At 36.2% G+C, this 17,901-nt stretch overlaps 1 protein-coding gene across 10 annotated transcripts in view; it reads right to left on the reverse strand.

Moving 5' to 3' along the window:
* The window catches only part of EXOC6 (exocyst complex component 6), a 178,581-nt gene that overhangs the window by 99,816 nt on the left and 60,864 nt on the right, over positions 1 to 17,901 (reverse strand). For all 10 annotated transcript variants that reach the window (XM_067552863.1, XM_067552865.1, XM_067552864.1 and 7 more), the window contains 7 exons: positions 15,827 to 15,895; positions 11,049 to 11,132; positions 10,903 to 10,949; positions 10,415 to 10,535; positions 7,910 to 7,981; positions 7,104 to 7,201; positions 5,709 to 5,814 (listed from right to left, as the gene is read on the reverse strand). In XM_067552863.1, the coding sequence (XP_067408964.1) occupies positions 5,709 to 5,814; positions 7,104 to 7,201; positions 7,910 to 7,981; positions 10,415 to 10,535; positions 10,903 to 10,949; positions 11,049 to 11,132; positions 15,827 to 15,895 (597 nt within the window). The remainder of the gene's footprint in view (positions 1 to 5,708; positions 5,815 to 7,103; positions 7,202 to 7,909; positions 7,982 to 10,414; positions 10,536 to 10,902; positions 10,950 to 11,048; positions 11,133 to 15,826; positions 15,896 to 17,901) is intronic.

The raw sequence follows: 17,901 nt of genomic DNA on the forward strand, positions 1-17,901 counted from the left end.
GGCTCTTTTTGATGAAAAAACGTGCCAGATGAAGGTCTCGGTCTTGAATAAGAACCAGGTGTTCTTTGGGTTTTTTTGTGGGGCAGGAGGTGTACCCAAGAGAGCAAAGGATGGCTGAGGAGTCCTGCAGGGAATGAAGGTCATCATCATTCTTTGAACTAAAAAGATCCAGACCCTCAAAAGGAAGATCTTCCATGGTCATCTGAACCTCAAGACGAAAACCTCAGCTTCGGAACCAAGATGTCTTCCTTATCTCCACCAAAGTGGTGGTAGAATGCAATGTGGTGTCTGCATCAATCAGAGCTGCCAACAGAGACGTTCTTGTAATTAATTGGCCCTCTGAAATTATAGCTCTAAAGTCTTCTTTTTGACTGAGGCAATTCTTCTAAAAAGTCAGGGAATCTTTTATAATTATGAAAATCTTAATGTGCCAATAACATCTGGTAATTCGAAATTCTGAACAGAAGGCTCTGAGAGGAATAGCTTTATGTGAAAATAAATCAAGATGCTTTGGTTCTCTCTCTTTTGGCATCATTCCTTACTGTTTTCTGGTCTTCTCATTAGCAGCAACCACCACCAACGACGCTGGTACCGATTGTGTGTAGAAATATTCCTCTCCGTTAGATGGCACTTGAGAACTTGTCTGTCTTTTCTGAATTAACAGTGATCATAGCAGGTGTCTGCCACCTAAGTTTGACAGGGTCAATCATGGCTTCATTAATGGTGAATGCCACAAGCCCTAACATAGCTGTATGAAGAAAATCCACCGATTAGATGAAGACTCTCTTACTTCCTTTAGAGGTATTTGTAGGCAATCTGCTACCCTTCCACTACCCTTTTAAGTAGATCTTGGAAACATTTGAAATAAATCCAGGTGAGACGGTGCAGAGGGGACCACTGCTTCACCTAAGGATGATGATGATATGGCCATGAAAATAGCTAAATCTTCAGTCTGAGACAGCTCCCCCTCAAAAATTTCCTCTGCGCATCCAGGTTCATGTGCTGTTAATGAAGAGACTGCAGTTCCTGAAAAGTATGAGAGGCAGGTTTCCCCTGTAGGTGGTAGAATATAGGTGTGACATCTTGGGTGATAAGAACTCCAAGGTTCCAATAGGGCCATTTTGGGATACGATATGGACAGAGATCCAAGGAGGAGGATACCAGGGCAGGAGGAGGATACCAGGGCAGGTCTACCTTATAATCCCAAAGAGATGTGGATCTAAATTAATCCCTCAATTCCTTTTCCAACCCATAAAATTTGTAGGAAGTTGCCATAGAGAAAAAAGTCCACTATGCTGAGACTCAGAAGATGAGGAAAATTAAAATTCCAAGTCTATTGCCGGGCGAGGGGGGGGGGGGGGAAGGGGGCTGCTAAAGCTGGATTGCACTTGGTGTCAAGGTAGCCACTGATTCAGGATGCCAATACAGTACCTGCAGTCCGGTATCATGCTCCCTCAGAGCCAATAGCCAATTCAGGCCGAGGAATCTCTTGGGAACAAGATTTGTGAGGTGACTTGGACCTCTTTTCACTGAGGGTTTTAACTGAAGCCTTTCACTTCACTCAAAAAGTGATGCTCCTTTTCTTATGAGGACTTAGATTTAACTGTCCTACTGAGTCCAAAGTTGGGACCTTGGAGGATAGGGTTCAAGAGCTCCCAGAACCCACACTCAAAGGGGCACTCCTGTACTGAGGCGCAATTTGTCCAGTGGGGTCAGCTGTATCCAGATCTTAAAAGTTGGCCGCAAAGAGCAATCCAATGAAAACAACTATAAATGAGCCTCCCTAGCTTTCAAAGCCCTTTTAGAAGAGGATTTACAGATGGAACACGCTGGGGATATGAGATTCCCACAACAGAAAGACATCTGGTGAGGCCATCATGTATAGGTATTGCTGCCTTACAGTAAGGGCATTAATTAAAATCAAGAGACATGGAGTTAGACATCCTGTAGCCCCAGTATTGGGGAAAAGCTCCCTGTACTGGAAGGAAAATAAAAATACACTCAAACCAAAACTTATAAAAAATGTGCCAGTGGACAACTAATCCTAATTAGCTGTTCTAAACTGATACTAATATTTACAAAAAACTCAAGTAAGAGTAAACAGTGAAGAGATGCGTCCAGATATGGATACTGGGTAGCTCCATCTCACAACCACAGGTGCTGAAAAGGAACTGAGCAGTGGTTGGGCTGTTCTGCCCTTTATGCCCTTGAATAGGAGCACAAGGACACACGTGTAGCTTCAACAGATACTGTTGGCCAAAGACTCCAATCTCGAGTGCACACCAAGAGTAGAACATTTATAAGGACAAGCACTCAAAGAAGATTTGTGTAGTTTTCTGATCAAGGATGTTTTAAGAAAAAGGTTCAAATTATATATATAATGGTTGAGATTTGCAAAGCAGTCTAGGGGAATTTAGACACAAATATTCCATTAAGTTTACTGTGCATACATGCTCTAGACTGCTTTGAAAATCTCCACCAATACTTCTATACTACTTCATTTAAATATAATACAATTTCAAATGAATGATAAACATATTTTATAAGCCACAGTGATTTATAAGAAATAAAATCATATCACACTGATACTTTTACATTACTATTGCACTATAAAAAGAAAACAAAAATTCTATTAAACAACCCCAAACAATAAACAATAGTCTTTTCTGCATGGAATCCATTATAATTGAATTCTCAATGACCGTTAACTTCTGTTGACTGAAGGATTTATCCCATCTGGAAGGACAATGATAATTCACAATGGGCGTTATCACAAGACAGTTATCAGGTCTCCTCACACAAGAAAATGGACGTAACAATAGATCAGTGTCACTATACAGTAGTGATATTAAAAAAGCTGGGTTACTTAACTTGATGCTCTCCAAATCATACTGTTCAACCATCAAACCTACCAACATGTGGAACAAATGACCACAATGTGGGATAGCCATTACACTATCACTGACCAATCATGTATTTTAACTATAAAACCCTGTTTTAAAAGACGTTTTTTCACTGTTTGAGAATTGAACAGACCATTTAAAAATAAAGAAAACCAAAAGAACAAGTTCTATCATGCCACTAAACAGGCTCCTCACACAGATTATCAGCAGGGTTTAAACCTAGGACCTTCAGATCCTCTACCACTTGAGAGCCAGGAGTAATTGTTTCTCCTCTGGAAGGACCAGCCACTACAGGAGGGCATACCATCCACTTTGCCAGTGGGTAACACAAATATTTGCTAGGTAGCAGGAGAATAACAGTGATCAGAAATCATGGGTTGTATCCCTGAACTTGAGAGGGGAGTGTAGTAGAGTGGTTAGAGATAGAATAAACAAAGGGTTACGCACTTTATCTAAAAGTCAGTATAACTAGGTGGATAAGACTTGGGTTTGCCATATTACAAACCTGGATCCTATTCTCAACTCTGCCTAAAGTGTCCTTATGCAACCTCTCTGTTAACTTATTTGTAAAATGATGTGGGCTAATATCTGACTATCTTCTAGGCGAAGACAGCACAGGGATGTGAAGTATATGGGAATATAAACAGCAGTCAACAAATGTGATGTCTGAATTCATGGACTTCTTGCTCTCAGCTCAGCGCATTTTCCCCTGGGACACAGGGTATTCTGTGACAAAGTTTCTTGTATGTCTGCAGAACACTACCTGCCTTTGTGGTCAAGTAAAACAGCCAAATTGCAGAATATCCTGCAAAACCCAGTACCTTACAGAGGGATGCTTCAAACAAAAGTCACTAAAAAATGAAAATATTTTTTGTGCAAGGGCCATGAATGTAAGCATTATGCTACATGAATTTATTTAAATTTAAATAATAATTTATTATTTATTATTAAAATTATAATAATTATAAAAATTTTAATGAGCATATTTAAATTTAAGAACACACAGGAGCACAAGCGCAAGCTGGGAAGAAGAAATGGACACAAGAGATAAAACAATCTGGAGCATATTATTTCTACTAATACCCTGCTTTATGCAGTGCTTTAGATCTATAGCTCTCCAAGTTCTAGCTCTCAAAGTTCTTTACAAATGTGTAGGAATCATTATCCCCCATTTTAGAGATGAATTAGCAGAGGCATGCAGATGTGAAGTGACTTGCCTAGTGCCACAAAGTAGGCCAATAGCAGAGTTGGGAACAGATGTCACAACTCCCAATTCCCAGCTGTATTCTCAAGTGCACTAGACTGAAACTAAATATCAGACCAAGATTTGGTCCACAGAAAAATCTATAAACTAAGTGTTGTTCAGTATAAAATGACAGTGCCTTCTGGGTTATAAATCAAACTGAAAACTAATGGATCACAGTATGCATTCCCTTTTTAGTGAATGACAAGCTATCCTCATTGGCAAAGTACTCATTTTTGAATTCTTGTAGTTCATTTATGTATGTGGCTGATGTACTGAGATTGTGTATTTGTATAAATCATAGAATAATAGTTGTAGTGGTTTAATACAATTTAAAATCAAGGCACTCTATTGGCTAAGTCTGTGAGAACAACTACTAGTCATAAGATTGAATATAACACCTCTGTGGTGTGCTATATATTGCTAATATTGTGTTGTATTCATTTCTTTCTGATTTTGGTATTTCTTTATTATTATACGACTAAGAAAATTGACAGAAAAACATTAATAAAAGATAATTTAAAAAGGTATACATAGTATGACAATGAGTAAATGACTATCAAAGTCATGACCACACTAACTTTTTTTTTTTTTTTTTTTTTTTAAAGTAGCTTGTTGTAGCCCATCATACATGGTTATCTATACATAAAGCTTACACTTTAGAGTCATGCTCATTAACCTTCTTTAATTTTCCTCCACTTCACTGCAACAACATACAAATGGTATTCAGATGTTACATTTGTAAAGATAAATGATGACTGAATGGCAGATTCAAATTATCTGCAGGAGTAAGAAGATATCTACAGTGGATCCTATAGAAAACTATTCACAATTAAACAGTGGAAATAGCTGTCTAATTGGGCCTCAGTTTTGTTAGGAGCTTCTAATGAGATATAAATAATACCACAACCCTGAGTCTTTTACTTCCAGCCTACTACAACCTACAAAACACATTTGGGTTGCACAAGATACTAGTCCCATCTTTTTTTGAGAGAGCAGCTTTTCTTTAAGAACTTTATAGCTGTACACAGAGAAATTCACAAGAACACTCGCTGGAATGCTAATGCATCAAAGGAACATACGCAGTTCATATGGGGAAGAACCTTGGTATATTTTGCCTCACATAACATTTAAGCTCAGCAGCACCCAAACAATTAATTTACAAAAAAATATAATTTTTTACGAGATCTTGTAGTTGGCTGTTAAATTTTGTAATGCTACAATACATAACAGACTGTGGTTTAGGAAACCTGATATGCTGCAGCAAAACTTAAGAGTTAAAGTAGTTAAACAAAAATTGTATTAATTATTAAAAGTTAATTATTAATTTGTTTACAAAAGTATAGGCTTCATTACTCACTAAAATTTCAGATTAAATGACTACAGCTTGAATTTTCATGTTTATTTATAACTAGATAATTACCCATGAAAAAGGTGATTTAGCCTCTTAATCTACTTTGTTAGTCAAACTTTAATTACTTTTTAATTACAAAACTCATTACTGTACTAACTCTGTTTAAGTGGTTTTAAGCAAACTTTTGTAATATAAAACTTGTTCTTACCTTATCAAGCTCTGGATCTTGAAAAGGAAATTTGCTAATCACTATTTTGTACTCCTCTTCATTTGCTACAGGGATAGGGCTGTAATTATCTGCTTCAAAAATATCCCTGTTCAGAGTTAGCAAAGTCAGCACACTCAGGAGATGAATAAATACTTAAAATTAGCATAAATTAGTGAAAACATAAATGAATACAAAGCTTTTCAGTGACATCAGATTGGATGTACAATTCCAAAAGGGGCAAATTGAATTCATTATTGCTCCAGAATTCCAAATGGCATTTTGGGAGATTGAGTAATTCAGCAGCACTGGGATCACATTTATTCATGCAATGACTTTTCCATACAGTACGTGACCCTAGAGGGTTTGTCCACACTGGAAAATGACACCATGTTAGAACATGTTTTAACTAACACAATGTAAAACACAACTTAGCACTCTCTGATTTGTCTTCAGATCATATAAATCAGTATAGACAGGGACTTCTTGTTAGCTGGCCTACCCCAGGGTTAACCATGATCAGCTAACTCAATAAACATGACAGTCCTTGCCTACACTGAATGTTTAACACTGTGTTAGTTAGTATGTGTTCTAAAACACATGTAATTTTTTTTCCACTGTAAACACATGCAGGGCACGTTTAGGGGTCATTCTCTATCTGAAACAGTAACCTCAGATTACAGCTCTCAAACCCCTTTTACTGGGTTTACCATTTTCCCTCTCAAATTATTTCTAAGGCAGACATAGAAGCAGAGCAGCAGCATCAAAAGTACCCAGTTTCTGCCAAGAGAGATACAAAGGAATGCTTACTAGCAATGAAACATGAACCTTTTCTGTACCTTTGCTCCCATACAAGTTATAGGCATCACCTTTGTGATGGTCCTATAATAGCATAATATATAAGAGCTCAAGGTCAGCCTTCCCACGTCATATTGCCTAGAATTATTGTACAATGACATCAGACCAACTGAATCTATGAACATCTGTAATATTTCATTTTCAACGTTGCTTTTAACCTAGAAAAGGAATCAGCATTATTGAAACAGGAAAGAGTTTACTAATTTTACCACCTTTCTCTAGCAAAATTACCCAAATTAATATTACGTTTTTGTATAAAATGAATGCAAACTGTCATGCTGGAAGAAATAAAATTTTACAATTTGCAAGTTCTATACCCATCAAAGGTCAATTCACAATAGAAATGCCAAAAGACCTTTAGTCCTATTGGTTCAAGATATAGCATACTGTACTCAGTTAACTAAAATTAGTATTTAAATAAAGAAATTTGAAATTTGACAGCAGAAAAGTAGATTTGATTCAAAGGCACAATTATTGAGTAGCTAAAACAAACCTAATTGACAGAGTATTTTGAAACTTCTTTCATTTTGCAATACTAACCTGAACAACCCAGCCCATTTTTTAAGCAGTGTTTCATTGTACTGATCTCTTATTTCAAATAAAAGATCAAACAGTCGATTCACAGGAAACCCATAACCCTAAGTACAAAAATAAAAAGGACAAATAATTCAGTAACTACTATCATCCCTTATCACACAATGCTTCAATATTTTAAAAGGGTTATCATGCAATTTTGTAACATTATTGTACAAGTCACAGGACTCTACTTGTGTTGGTATTATTAAACATAATTTACTCATTTGTAAACCCAATATTGTGTTTACTTTAGAAATAGTACAGTTTTCATGGCAAAATGTGAAAAATTCCTTTTAAACATTTTTAACTTGCTATTTAATCACACTATGTGTTTTATCTGTTTTATCAATGGTTCAAGAGCAGACCCAGCAATGAAGCACAACTGGTCTTCCACACAGCAAATACAATGACTGAACTGAAATATTATCACTTCTATAAATTAGAAGTGAAATGTTTAAAAAAATAGAACATTTACTTTTATTTGAGTATGTAGTACTCTTCCAAATAAATTATACAAACTGATAATCAATTAATTTTTTCAGTGCACAATTAGACACCTGTCAGGTCTGTGGTGGGCACAAATTAAGATGGGGGGAAGAACCAGCAGAAGAAAGTTAGGTGAGATACTTTCATTATTTAAAATATCTTCGCTAATTCTGACCTTGGTACATGCATGCAATTCCAGTGAAATCAATGGGGATTGCACATTCACATCAAAAGGCAGAATTTGGCTTCAAGTATTTTAATTCAATTGTCAAAATAACACCAACCTGCAAAGTATCAGCAAACACAACAATGAGATTTTTCAGCTCCAAAACAAGATCAGGATCAGAGCAATATGACTGGAAATAAGAAATACTGATTTTGTAAAAGTGATTTAAATAAAACAGTAAATACATTTTCAAATTACAGTGGTGCAGTAGGTCAAACTCACTAGCTTTATACCATTAGTTAAGTTCTTGTGTTGATAAAAGCAATTTAGACTTATTTGTCTTAATTTACATATGCAGTGTTGTTGTAGCCTTGCTGGCCCCAGGATATTCAAGAGAAAAAAGATGTGTGAGGTAGCATCTTTTGATGCACCAACTTCTGTTAGTGAGAGAGACAAGCTTCCATGCTTACCCAGAGCTCTTCAGCTTGAAAGTTTGTCTCTCTCACTAACAGAAGTTGGTCCAATAAAAGATATTAACACACCCACCCTTTCTTAATTTAGTCCAATTATATACTGTATTTGTTCATAGCACAAAGCTATGACAAACTTTGTCATAACAGGAAGAGCTCAGAAAAGACCAGCTAGAATCAGAGAGGTGATGCACGCCATGAGTGAGATGCACTGAGCCGCCATTCATTGAGGTCAATGGGGCATAAGCACATGCTTAAGTGTTTTGCTAAATCAGGATCAGACAGAAAGGGATTTGTAGAGGAACCTTTATAGTACTTTCAAACACTAAACCTCAGTTTAACCAATGTTAACATTGTGGCACTTTAACGACTCATTTCTAGTGGGAAAAGTTGTAAGCAAAATGTTTACATATTATGTTAACATCTGCAAACTTGGATATATAAAGGTAAACACTATATCTATATAATTTATATAACATCTATAAAGAGGTGTTGAGCATCTGCAGCTTTTACTGAAGTTAAGGAGAGTTGTTGATGCGCTTCTGAAAAATCAGGCTACATATATCCTGCAATTATGTTTCTATCTTTATGTCCCCAATTTTGAATATTTTGGTCTTCATCATCATTTTTTAATAAAGAAAATACAAATAATATTTATGCCCATGCAATTTAATGCAGGATGAGAATTCAAAATTGAAATGTGGCCTACATTTCTGTCTTGCACTATGTTTTGGGTCTTTACTCTCCAAGTAATTATATAAATAAGCTAATGGTTTTGCTTCTTGCAGAACTTCAAAGAGAAGGTATACTTATCTAAGTACTAGGTCACCCACTTCACCTCAATACAGACTAATATGATATAATTGATTTTGAAGGGAGTTACACATCCTGAGAACAAAGAGTGATATTAATGTCAATTATATCAGAAAACCTTTAATGAAAGATCTTATTTCTATATGAAACAAGATTTAAGTAGATTTGAATGCTTTAAATTGTCACATTTTTACAACTGTGTGTCAATCAATAGATTAAACCTTGCAAAATATGTGGTTAGAAATCACTAAAACAATTAGAACTTCCTAGTGCCTTCTAAAATGAACCGGGGTTTGGAAACAAAACCTAACTGGCATTACACCAGAAATGTTCCCAGTGAAAATATAGTAGTTGCAATTTGAAAACCATATTGTTTTCAGCCTTCCCTAAAATATTTACAAAATATAGGATATTCTTCAAACCTAAAACAACCAGTAATAATAGTGAAACAGTAACAAAATGCAAACTCCATAACTTAAGCACATATTTTTGCATGAATGAATGGAGATTAGTGAACAGTGAAAAGGGAAAGTCAAAATATGAAGTAACAGTATTTCGTATAGGTTACAAATCTTCTATTTTTCTTCCTGGAACATCATGCCATCTATGACCCTTTTGGCAATTTACCTGGATAAAATGCAGCCAAGCACAATCAGTGACTGTATTCCCTTACTTTTCATGGGGGATCAAAAATAGCATACTGACACCCAGTTTTCTTTTGGGTTGATAATGGAGAGGTAACTTTCACTACCTGAGATACCTTTTAAAAATATTGAAATATTCAGCTAAATGTAGTATTAAATTCATAACACGTTAGCATTTACAAGATTTTAATAATGCCTCTACTGCAGTGTAAACATATTACTTTAGGAGCACAGAAGGGCAGATCTAAGAGTTTTGATGGTGGAGTTTATTTTGGAAACAGGGTATTTGGAATGATAATTAGGAATTATTTCCTGGTGGTGCTTTCAATGATGAACTATTCAATCTGATCTAATGAAGAGGTCAGTTGAAACTAATGAGGCCAGATTGCAATAATAACAGCAGATTAACTCTGCATATTCTAAACTGCTGGACTCAGAGCACATTTGGAAGACCCAGAGAGTTGTAAATCAGTGGAGGATTATGCAAATAGCCCATGGCTGTGGCTCACAGCCTGATACTGCTGGGAAAAACAAAAGCTTGGCAGGCTCTCTCCCAAATCTGAGCAATTTTTAATCACAAAAAAACCCCACAATAATGGAGGTGTAATATTTCGCTTTGACATTATCCTACTTTTAAACATGCAGACACTCTTTAATGGATTTAAACTGCATTACCATGGGGTCCTTCTCACTCACCGAATGGGTTCTAAGAACAGCAATAATCTTTGACAGTGCCATGTTCCAGAGTTCATCAGTGTATGCTCTAGTTACCAATCCTTGGGTTACATGTAAAATGTGATCTTCAACTACAAAGAAACTACAACAAAAATGTATAAGAATTAAGTTATATAACCAACAATTATTTTCAAATATTTATTACAATATGGAGCAAATCCTGTCCTTTTGCACACAGGCCTGGGCCATGCACACCGAACAATTGGGATGTCACATAAGGTCCTTAGTGCTGTTCTGGACAGGCTGTGGCAAAAGCCAACTGGAGCCCAGCTCCAAAGAGAGTCTATATTTGCCACTACACTGGAAGGATGAGTGTGGAGAACAGATGAATCCTCCACTACATAGAACCAGTAGTCAAGACCCATGTGGCATGGAGACTGGGTCTTTCACAGAGGAGAGGATTGTGGGGATAAGAATAAGTGCAAGAGATTTCCATCTAGAAAACTTACCCTACAATTTGACTGAAATATCTTCTGTAGCCTTCTACTGTTTCATGCTTTAAGTAAAAAACAAAAATGTTGAGGGATAAAAATACCACTAAATATTTAAGTAAAATTCCAAGTCAGTGCAACTTAATAAAAATAGTATTGGTTACCATGCTTGACTGAGGCTGTAGAACTAATCTTGCTTGTTTCCTTCTTTGCTTTCTGTAGTAGTTTTCAAATGTCTCTCCATCACCCTAAAACAAGACAAACAAAATATGGTTAAAAGAGGAATGTTCTTCATATGACAAAGAAGCACTTCTGAAATTAAGGGCAGAATTCTCCACTATAACTCACAACCATATATTTTGCATTTGTTCCACATGTAGAACTCCCACTGACATCAGTGGAAGTTCTGCATACTTGAAATGAGTGCAAAGCATATGAAAAAGATCCACTGTGTACACTAGAGAGAAAAATTGTACCATTGAGCCTACATTTTTACTTATGCCATGCTGCTATGAAGTCAAATATAAATTTTTTAAAACGACTGAGATAATTATATCAAACTAATTCTCAAAATTAAAAAAATCTTAACTCCTGTTCCGTAACTTAAATACTTTAAGTGCTTTAAAACACTATAACACTGCTTTCTTTGAGATATACAGGAAACTTAGTTTATGTTGACTTTTTGTGGCTTGTAAAGTTTAGTTATATGTTAAACGTTACTACAGTAATTCATAATATAGTCCCGACTCTTGAATGTATTAGTTTTCCTTGAGTAAAATGTAAAAAATATAATATTTGCTTATCCTTTCTTGGTATTTAGTAAATATAACAACTAAATATAGACAATATTCTCTATGTCTATTGATTATATTGTTAAGAGCTCAAATGACATCCTGGTATTCTCATTAAGATGATTCATTCAGTGGAAACCATCTGTCGGTTTGAAACCATTACAACAGTGACTCATCTACCTATTGAATGCAACAGAATTTGTATGCAAGCAGAAGAAAGCAGTTTAGCATTTTTAAGTTTCATTTTTACTCCATGGGGTTATTGCTAGGTCAGAGCTATTTAGAATTCCATGACTTGGGCTTCCAAAAAACTTAAAATTAAAACATAAGAAATACAGGATATTCTAAAATCAGTACTACTTAGTAAGAAATAACCCAAGTAAAGTTCAAAATTAATATTTTAAGTGTACACAGAATATTTGTTTCTTTTCCCAAAATACAGATAACCTACCACAGAAGGAAGCAAAGCTTAAATAGAAAAAAAGGGGAGTCTTTGCTTTAAAAAAAGCAAGTTCTTCATATTGTGTGATACACATTAACTAGAGAACTTTTCATTACTGTAATATTTTATTCAGAACATTATCACTTATATTTATGATTATAATGTAAAACATTAATTTCCAGCCAAACAGTAGGATATAATTCTTAAATGCATACTCAAGTAATTGGGAGAAATGTAGAATTCTAATTCTAATATCATATTTCTGCATGAGTTTAGTAGAACTCTACTGTGAAAAAGGATAGCTGCTCTTTCCAAATGCACAAAATAAAGTTTGATATGTAAAACATTTGATGGGTGTTGATGCATCAACATATACCATGCAATAGACAGGATTACTTTGGGGCAGCTAAGATCATAGCTTTTAATATAAACCACTTTAATAGATTCTCTGATCCCATGTCAAGAGACAAAAGTAACAGCCTTGGTGGCATACCATGTATTCACAGGAGTAGCACAGGAGAGTCAAAACATAAAATGCCGATATAAAGGATGCAGCTTGTTCATCTTTGAAAAGTTTCTAAATTCATATACATACAAATAATGAATCAGTTTATGTTGGATGATAAATTATTGGAATCTTGCTCACACATGAAACCCTGTTTCAGACCTTTTTTTTTTTTCCACTTTATGCTGCCATATACTGTTTATTTGCCTCAAAATGTAGTGTTGTATACCAAAGAAATCAGGGGGGCTTACTAGAGAATTTAAATACAGTATTCCACAGAACACATTTAAGCCCTGGTTATACTCTACTGTACACTGTACCATACATTCTACTGTACAGTGCTCAAACACACTCTGCATATAGACTAGCCTACTAAAAATGTGAACCAAAAAAGATAGGAAAATACTAAAGCAGAGATTAAACTTCACTAATCCATAGTTATGAGCTACAAGTGTAAATTGCCAACTTACGCTGGAGCTCTTCCTCACGTTTAAATATAAAATCACTGGTCTGGCACGGTTTCATCTAATGTGCCATTTTGTCTCTAATAGTAGCTAGGACCAGATGCTTCAGAGGAAGGTGCAACATTCTCATCATGGACATTATGAAATAACCTGCCTCAGGTGGGAAGTTTCTGCCCAACCCTAGCAGTTGTTAACTAGCTTTATGCCCTGAAGTAGAAGGGTTTAACACCTCTCCAATTTTTTTATCCATATCCAATCTAATGTTTTACCCAATGTAATTCTGGATATTGTCCATATAAATGTCTAACCATTTTTAATCCTATTGCTAGATTTCAGTGATATCTAGTGGCAAGTAGTTTTCACAGGTTAATTATGTGGTGTATAAAAAAGTTATCATTTAAGTTACCTATTTATCATTTAAATTTATATTATACTTTATTCATTTTAATCTGTGCCTTTCAGATTTATTGATTGCTCCCTTCTAGTATTATGAGACAGGATAAATACAAGTAGCCAACTAGTATATTCTAAAGCATTCATTATTTTTATACCACTGATCATGTGACTTCATATTTGTCTCCTCTCTAAACTAAACAGTCTCAGTCTTTTTAATTTCTCTTCAGATTTTTCAACCTATCTTTTGGCCCCTTCTATTCCTGCCATCTCAGCTGAGGTTTGCCCTGCTTTGAGCAGGGGGCTGGACTAGATGACCTCCTGAGGTCCCTTCCAACTCTAATCTTCTATGATTCTATCTCACCATCGAGACGAAGTGGCCACTGATATAATAAAATCTTACAGGGACATCATCAAAATAAAGTGTTCTGGCAGACCCACAGGACTAAGTGCAGTGTCCTACAGGACCTGCCACATGACAGCAGACATCAGATTTAGGAATTCATGGCTATAATTATAAGTTTTAAACATTCTTATTTCAAAATACAAAGCCCTGTATTAGCCATTTACTCTCATATAAACAGAGTCTACATCAGGATTAGAGCCTGCAGCTGGCTGGGCCAGGGAAAGAGATAAAAAAGGTGTCATGCCCGCACTGCAAGAAGAGGTCTTGGAGACATATGGGGGTTGGGAAGAGCTGTGGAAGAGACTCAATAAATCAGGCTGCTTTGCCCCATCCACTGAGCAGCCACCCATGGATCCTTCTCCCCCCTCTCCTTAAGTTGTATTCACAAAGCTTATTGCTATCCTCTCCAACTGCCCAGAAATGTCAGTTGATGTAGAAGGCAACTGCCTGTATCCCAAGAGTACATCTACACTGCAGCAGTCAGTGTGATTTGCAGCTTATGTAGATGTCCCACACTAGCTGTACTCTAGCTAGCTCAATAAAAATAAAAGCACAGATGCCATGGTGTAGGCTTCAGCACCACCTGCACAGGTGAGTACATACCTGGGGCATCAGGTGGGCTTCTGCAGCCAGAGCTAAAGTCTGCACTGCAGCATCCTCACTTACATTTTTAGTGAGCTAGCTGGAGTACAGCTGGTGCAAGACATCTTCACAAGCTGCAAATCATCTCTGGAGGCACAGTGTAGGGATACTCTACATGGGGTGGACTGCTATGAGCATGGAACACCAGTTCTCTAATACCTGTACTGGCTCCCAATTGGCTTCCTCACAATTCAAAGTGCTGGCAATACTCTTTAGTGTTTAGTTCTCCTATGAAAAGCGACTATGTAAAAATAGCAATTAACTATAGGTTTCCTCCTTTTGTGTAGTCACTCAACTCCGCTGACTTCAGTGACAAAACAAGCTTTTACTGCTATTTATTTGTGTTAACACTGCAGAGCCAACACACTAACAGATGGAGTTGGATTCTATTCCTTCATTTGTATCATTGATTTTTTTTTAAAGTTCCAATCAGTTACACCTGTGCAAAACCACTAAAGGCAAGGAGGAAGGGAAAGCTGCACAGGCAAGTGTCTATGGGGAGCATAATTTGAAGACAATGAGATTGCACAGGTGTAAATGGGGGCTTAATTAGTCCTGCAGAATCTTTGTTACTAGCACTTGTGAGATCCTCTTGACTGTCAGAGACCCAGCTGAGTTTGCAGGATTAGGAGTTTGAAAAAAAAAAAAAAAACTTTTTAAAAATTATGTTACAGATAAACTGAGTACAAAAGTTATTGAGACATAGTCAACATGGAAAATAACAATCACGCTTTTTGGTCCTGGTTACCCTATGCCCTGCCCATCACTCTTTACTCCCCCACAGCAGCTAGGATGTGTTGTAATGCCTTTGCTGTTGATTCCTAGAGTACCAACCTTGTCTGGTAGCAAGTGTCTCTCAGTCTTTGGCATTTGCTTGGTGGTCCACCAGAACTTGAGTTCAGTGAATTTTAGGACAAATATTTTTATTTTATGTTTTGTTCTTGCTATGTTTTAAAATTTAGGTATTAAGGAACATTGGAAACAGTTAAGGGACTGGCACTTTTAATATCACTATCTATTGTGGCATACATAACTTCCGTGTTTTTTAAAATGTTTATGTAATTAATGCACCTAACTGCTACATTGTTAGGCAGTATAAAAATAAACCATACCATAATGTCCTGTAAGTAACCAGCATTAGATCTATTTCATCTGGTTTAGCACAGTTGGACTCGGATGAAATGTGTTCACATGTGTTTGCTCACTTGGAAATTGGCAAAGTGCAAAAGGTAAGAAAAGGATATTTAGACTTTTAAAAATAACACTATTCTTGATTATTTATGTCATAGTAATACATACCAAAACTGAATAGATATGTAAGCATCTGTAAACAGGAGAAAAATCTACAAGATCATGTGCAGTTAAAACCTGCAGGAGGAAAAAAAAATTAGTCTCATAACTTGGTGCATTTTGAACAGAACTGGTTTTACAAACCAATCAGTAAATTTGACATCTTATTTTACTTAACATGAATGAAAGGGTAAATAAAGGTAAGGAACTGGCCTCATTTTAAAGTTAGTTGGCCAAATAGGAAGGTTAATCACGAGAGATTAGTTTGAAGTACATCCCCACCACAGATCAACATTCTTGGGATGTGTGGACCTCAGCATCTTGAGTTAAGACCTATCTTCAAAGTATTGAATATTGGGGCAACATGAACACCTCCTCAACGATCCAAACATGTGGAGCAAGGCTACGATAAAAGAGACTGTAGTTCCAATAACCTTAATTTCTGTATACTAGACTTTGGAAAAGTGGGGGAAAGAGGGTAGAGCTAGAAAACCAATATACTCTGAGAACTTCTGCTATGGGTGAGTAACTTTCCTTTTTCTTTTGAGAATTGCTTCTTTAGATCCTTACTCTTTGGAGAATGACTGGCAATCATAAATCCTTGAGATGGACAGAGTATTTAAAACTGTAGTTCTGCTCTTCCAAACTAGGCACCATACTTAGCAGTTAAATTAAAAGTAGTGTAGCCTAACTGCGTGAATGGAATTTCAATTAAAGCCCTATACATTTTGAAAATCAAATGAGCTCTTAGACATTCGAATATGCCATACCTTCTAGTTCATAAGTAGTTTAGTTATTCAGTCAAATTTATTTAGACAATCTTGAAAAGAGATTCAAGAGAAGTACATGGGGGAGCCAAATGCAACCAAAATATACTTATGGAGACAAATAAAAGGGTTTTGTTATATCACTATTATTATTTAGTGCCCTTTTAATATCCAATTTGTGCATGCTGGTTTCCTCCAATAAATCCTGAAGTTTAAGAAAGCATACTGGGAGGTTAGTAGACCAGTGAACATGGAATTCAGACATCACTTTAGGCAAAAATTGTGGGCTGAAAAATAGGACTACGGTAAACAGAGACTCCCAGTCAGTGAGAGTCAGCTCCAATGGCAGGTTTTATAGCCACTTAAAAACACAGTTTTAATGAACAAGTGGTAGAAAAAATATGGCTGAATAGCTTATATCAGTCTTTTACTACTCACTTCAGATATCATCAAACCCTTGGTTTTCCCACAGAAGGGTAGATTAAATGTTCAGTTTTTCCCCTTTTCCCATTACAGGATTAGAATGTCCTTTTTTTATATTAGAAAACAGACACTTTATTCACTTTTTCCTTAATAATATTAAGGGTGTAATCCTGCATGCTTCAATTAGAAGACCAAATTCGTGAATAAAGAGTACACAGTAGCTGAAAAGAGAGGTTACTCATCTTTCTGTAACTTGTGTTCTTTGAGATGCGTGATCCCTATCTGTAATCAGTGGAATAAGTAACACTGGTACTTTCAATAAAATTCAGTTAATAGTTAATATATGTTTCTATTTCTTCACAAAATGTAAAAGCTAAAGATTTTCTGTAAAAACGCACATTCTGTGTTTTTCCACAGCAAACGGATTTCTAGGATCTCTAGTTATCATGATGAAGAATGAAACCTTCATAAAAAGGTAAGAGCATGATGCCATTGGTTCAAACAGGCCTTTATTAATGTTGCCAGGACTAAAATAAAGACCCATGCTGTTGTAGGTTTTGTTACATGGAGGGAGGAAAGGTTCTGATCAATCCATTTAGGAAGGGAAACAACTGGATGCACCAAAATGGAATGGTTGTCAACTGGAGGCAGGGAAGGGCGGTGATAACAGCTGCCAGATGAACGTAGTTGGAACTAAGGGAAAGCCCTTGGGTCTTAAGGGAAATTTCATATTCCAGAAGGCTGGGAATGTCTAAATTCTCTTGGGATAACTGTTGTTGCTGACACCAGACTATGATTCTTCTTCACTTTGCCATATAGCACTTTCTAGTGGGCTCCCTTCTACTTCTACTTCCCTTCTAACTGTTGCTGAGAATAGTTGGAATAGCCTCTGAA

This window comes from Emydura macquarii, unplaced genomic scaffold, assembly GCF_026122565.2.
Source record: "Emydura macquarii macquarii isolate MOO-44397 ecotype Brisbane River unplaced genomic scaffold, CSIRO-AGI_Emac_v2 contig_1390, whole genome shotgun sequence".
NCBI classification, from domain to species: Eukaryota; Metazoa; Chordata; order Testudines; family Chelidae; genus Emydura; species Emydura macquarii.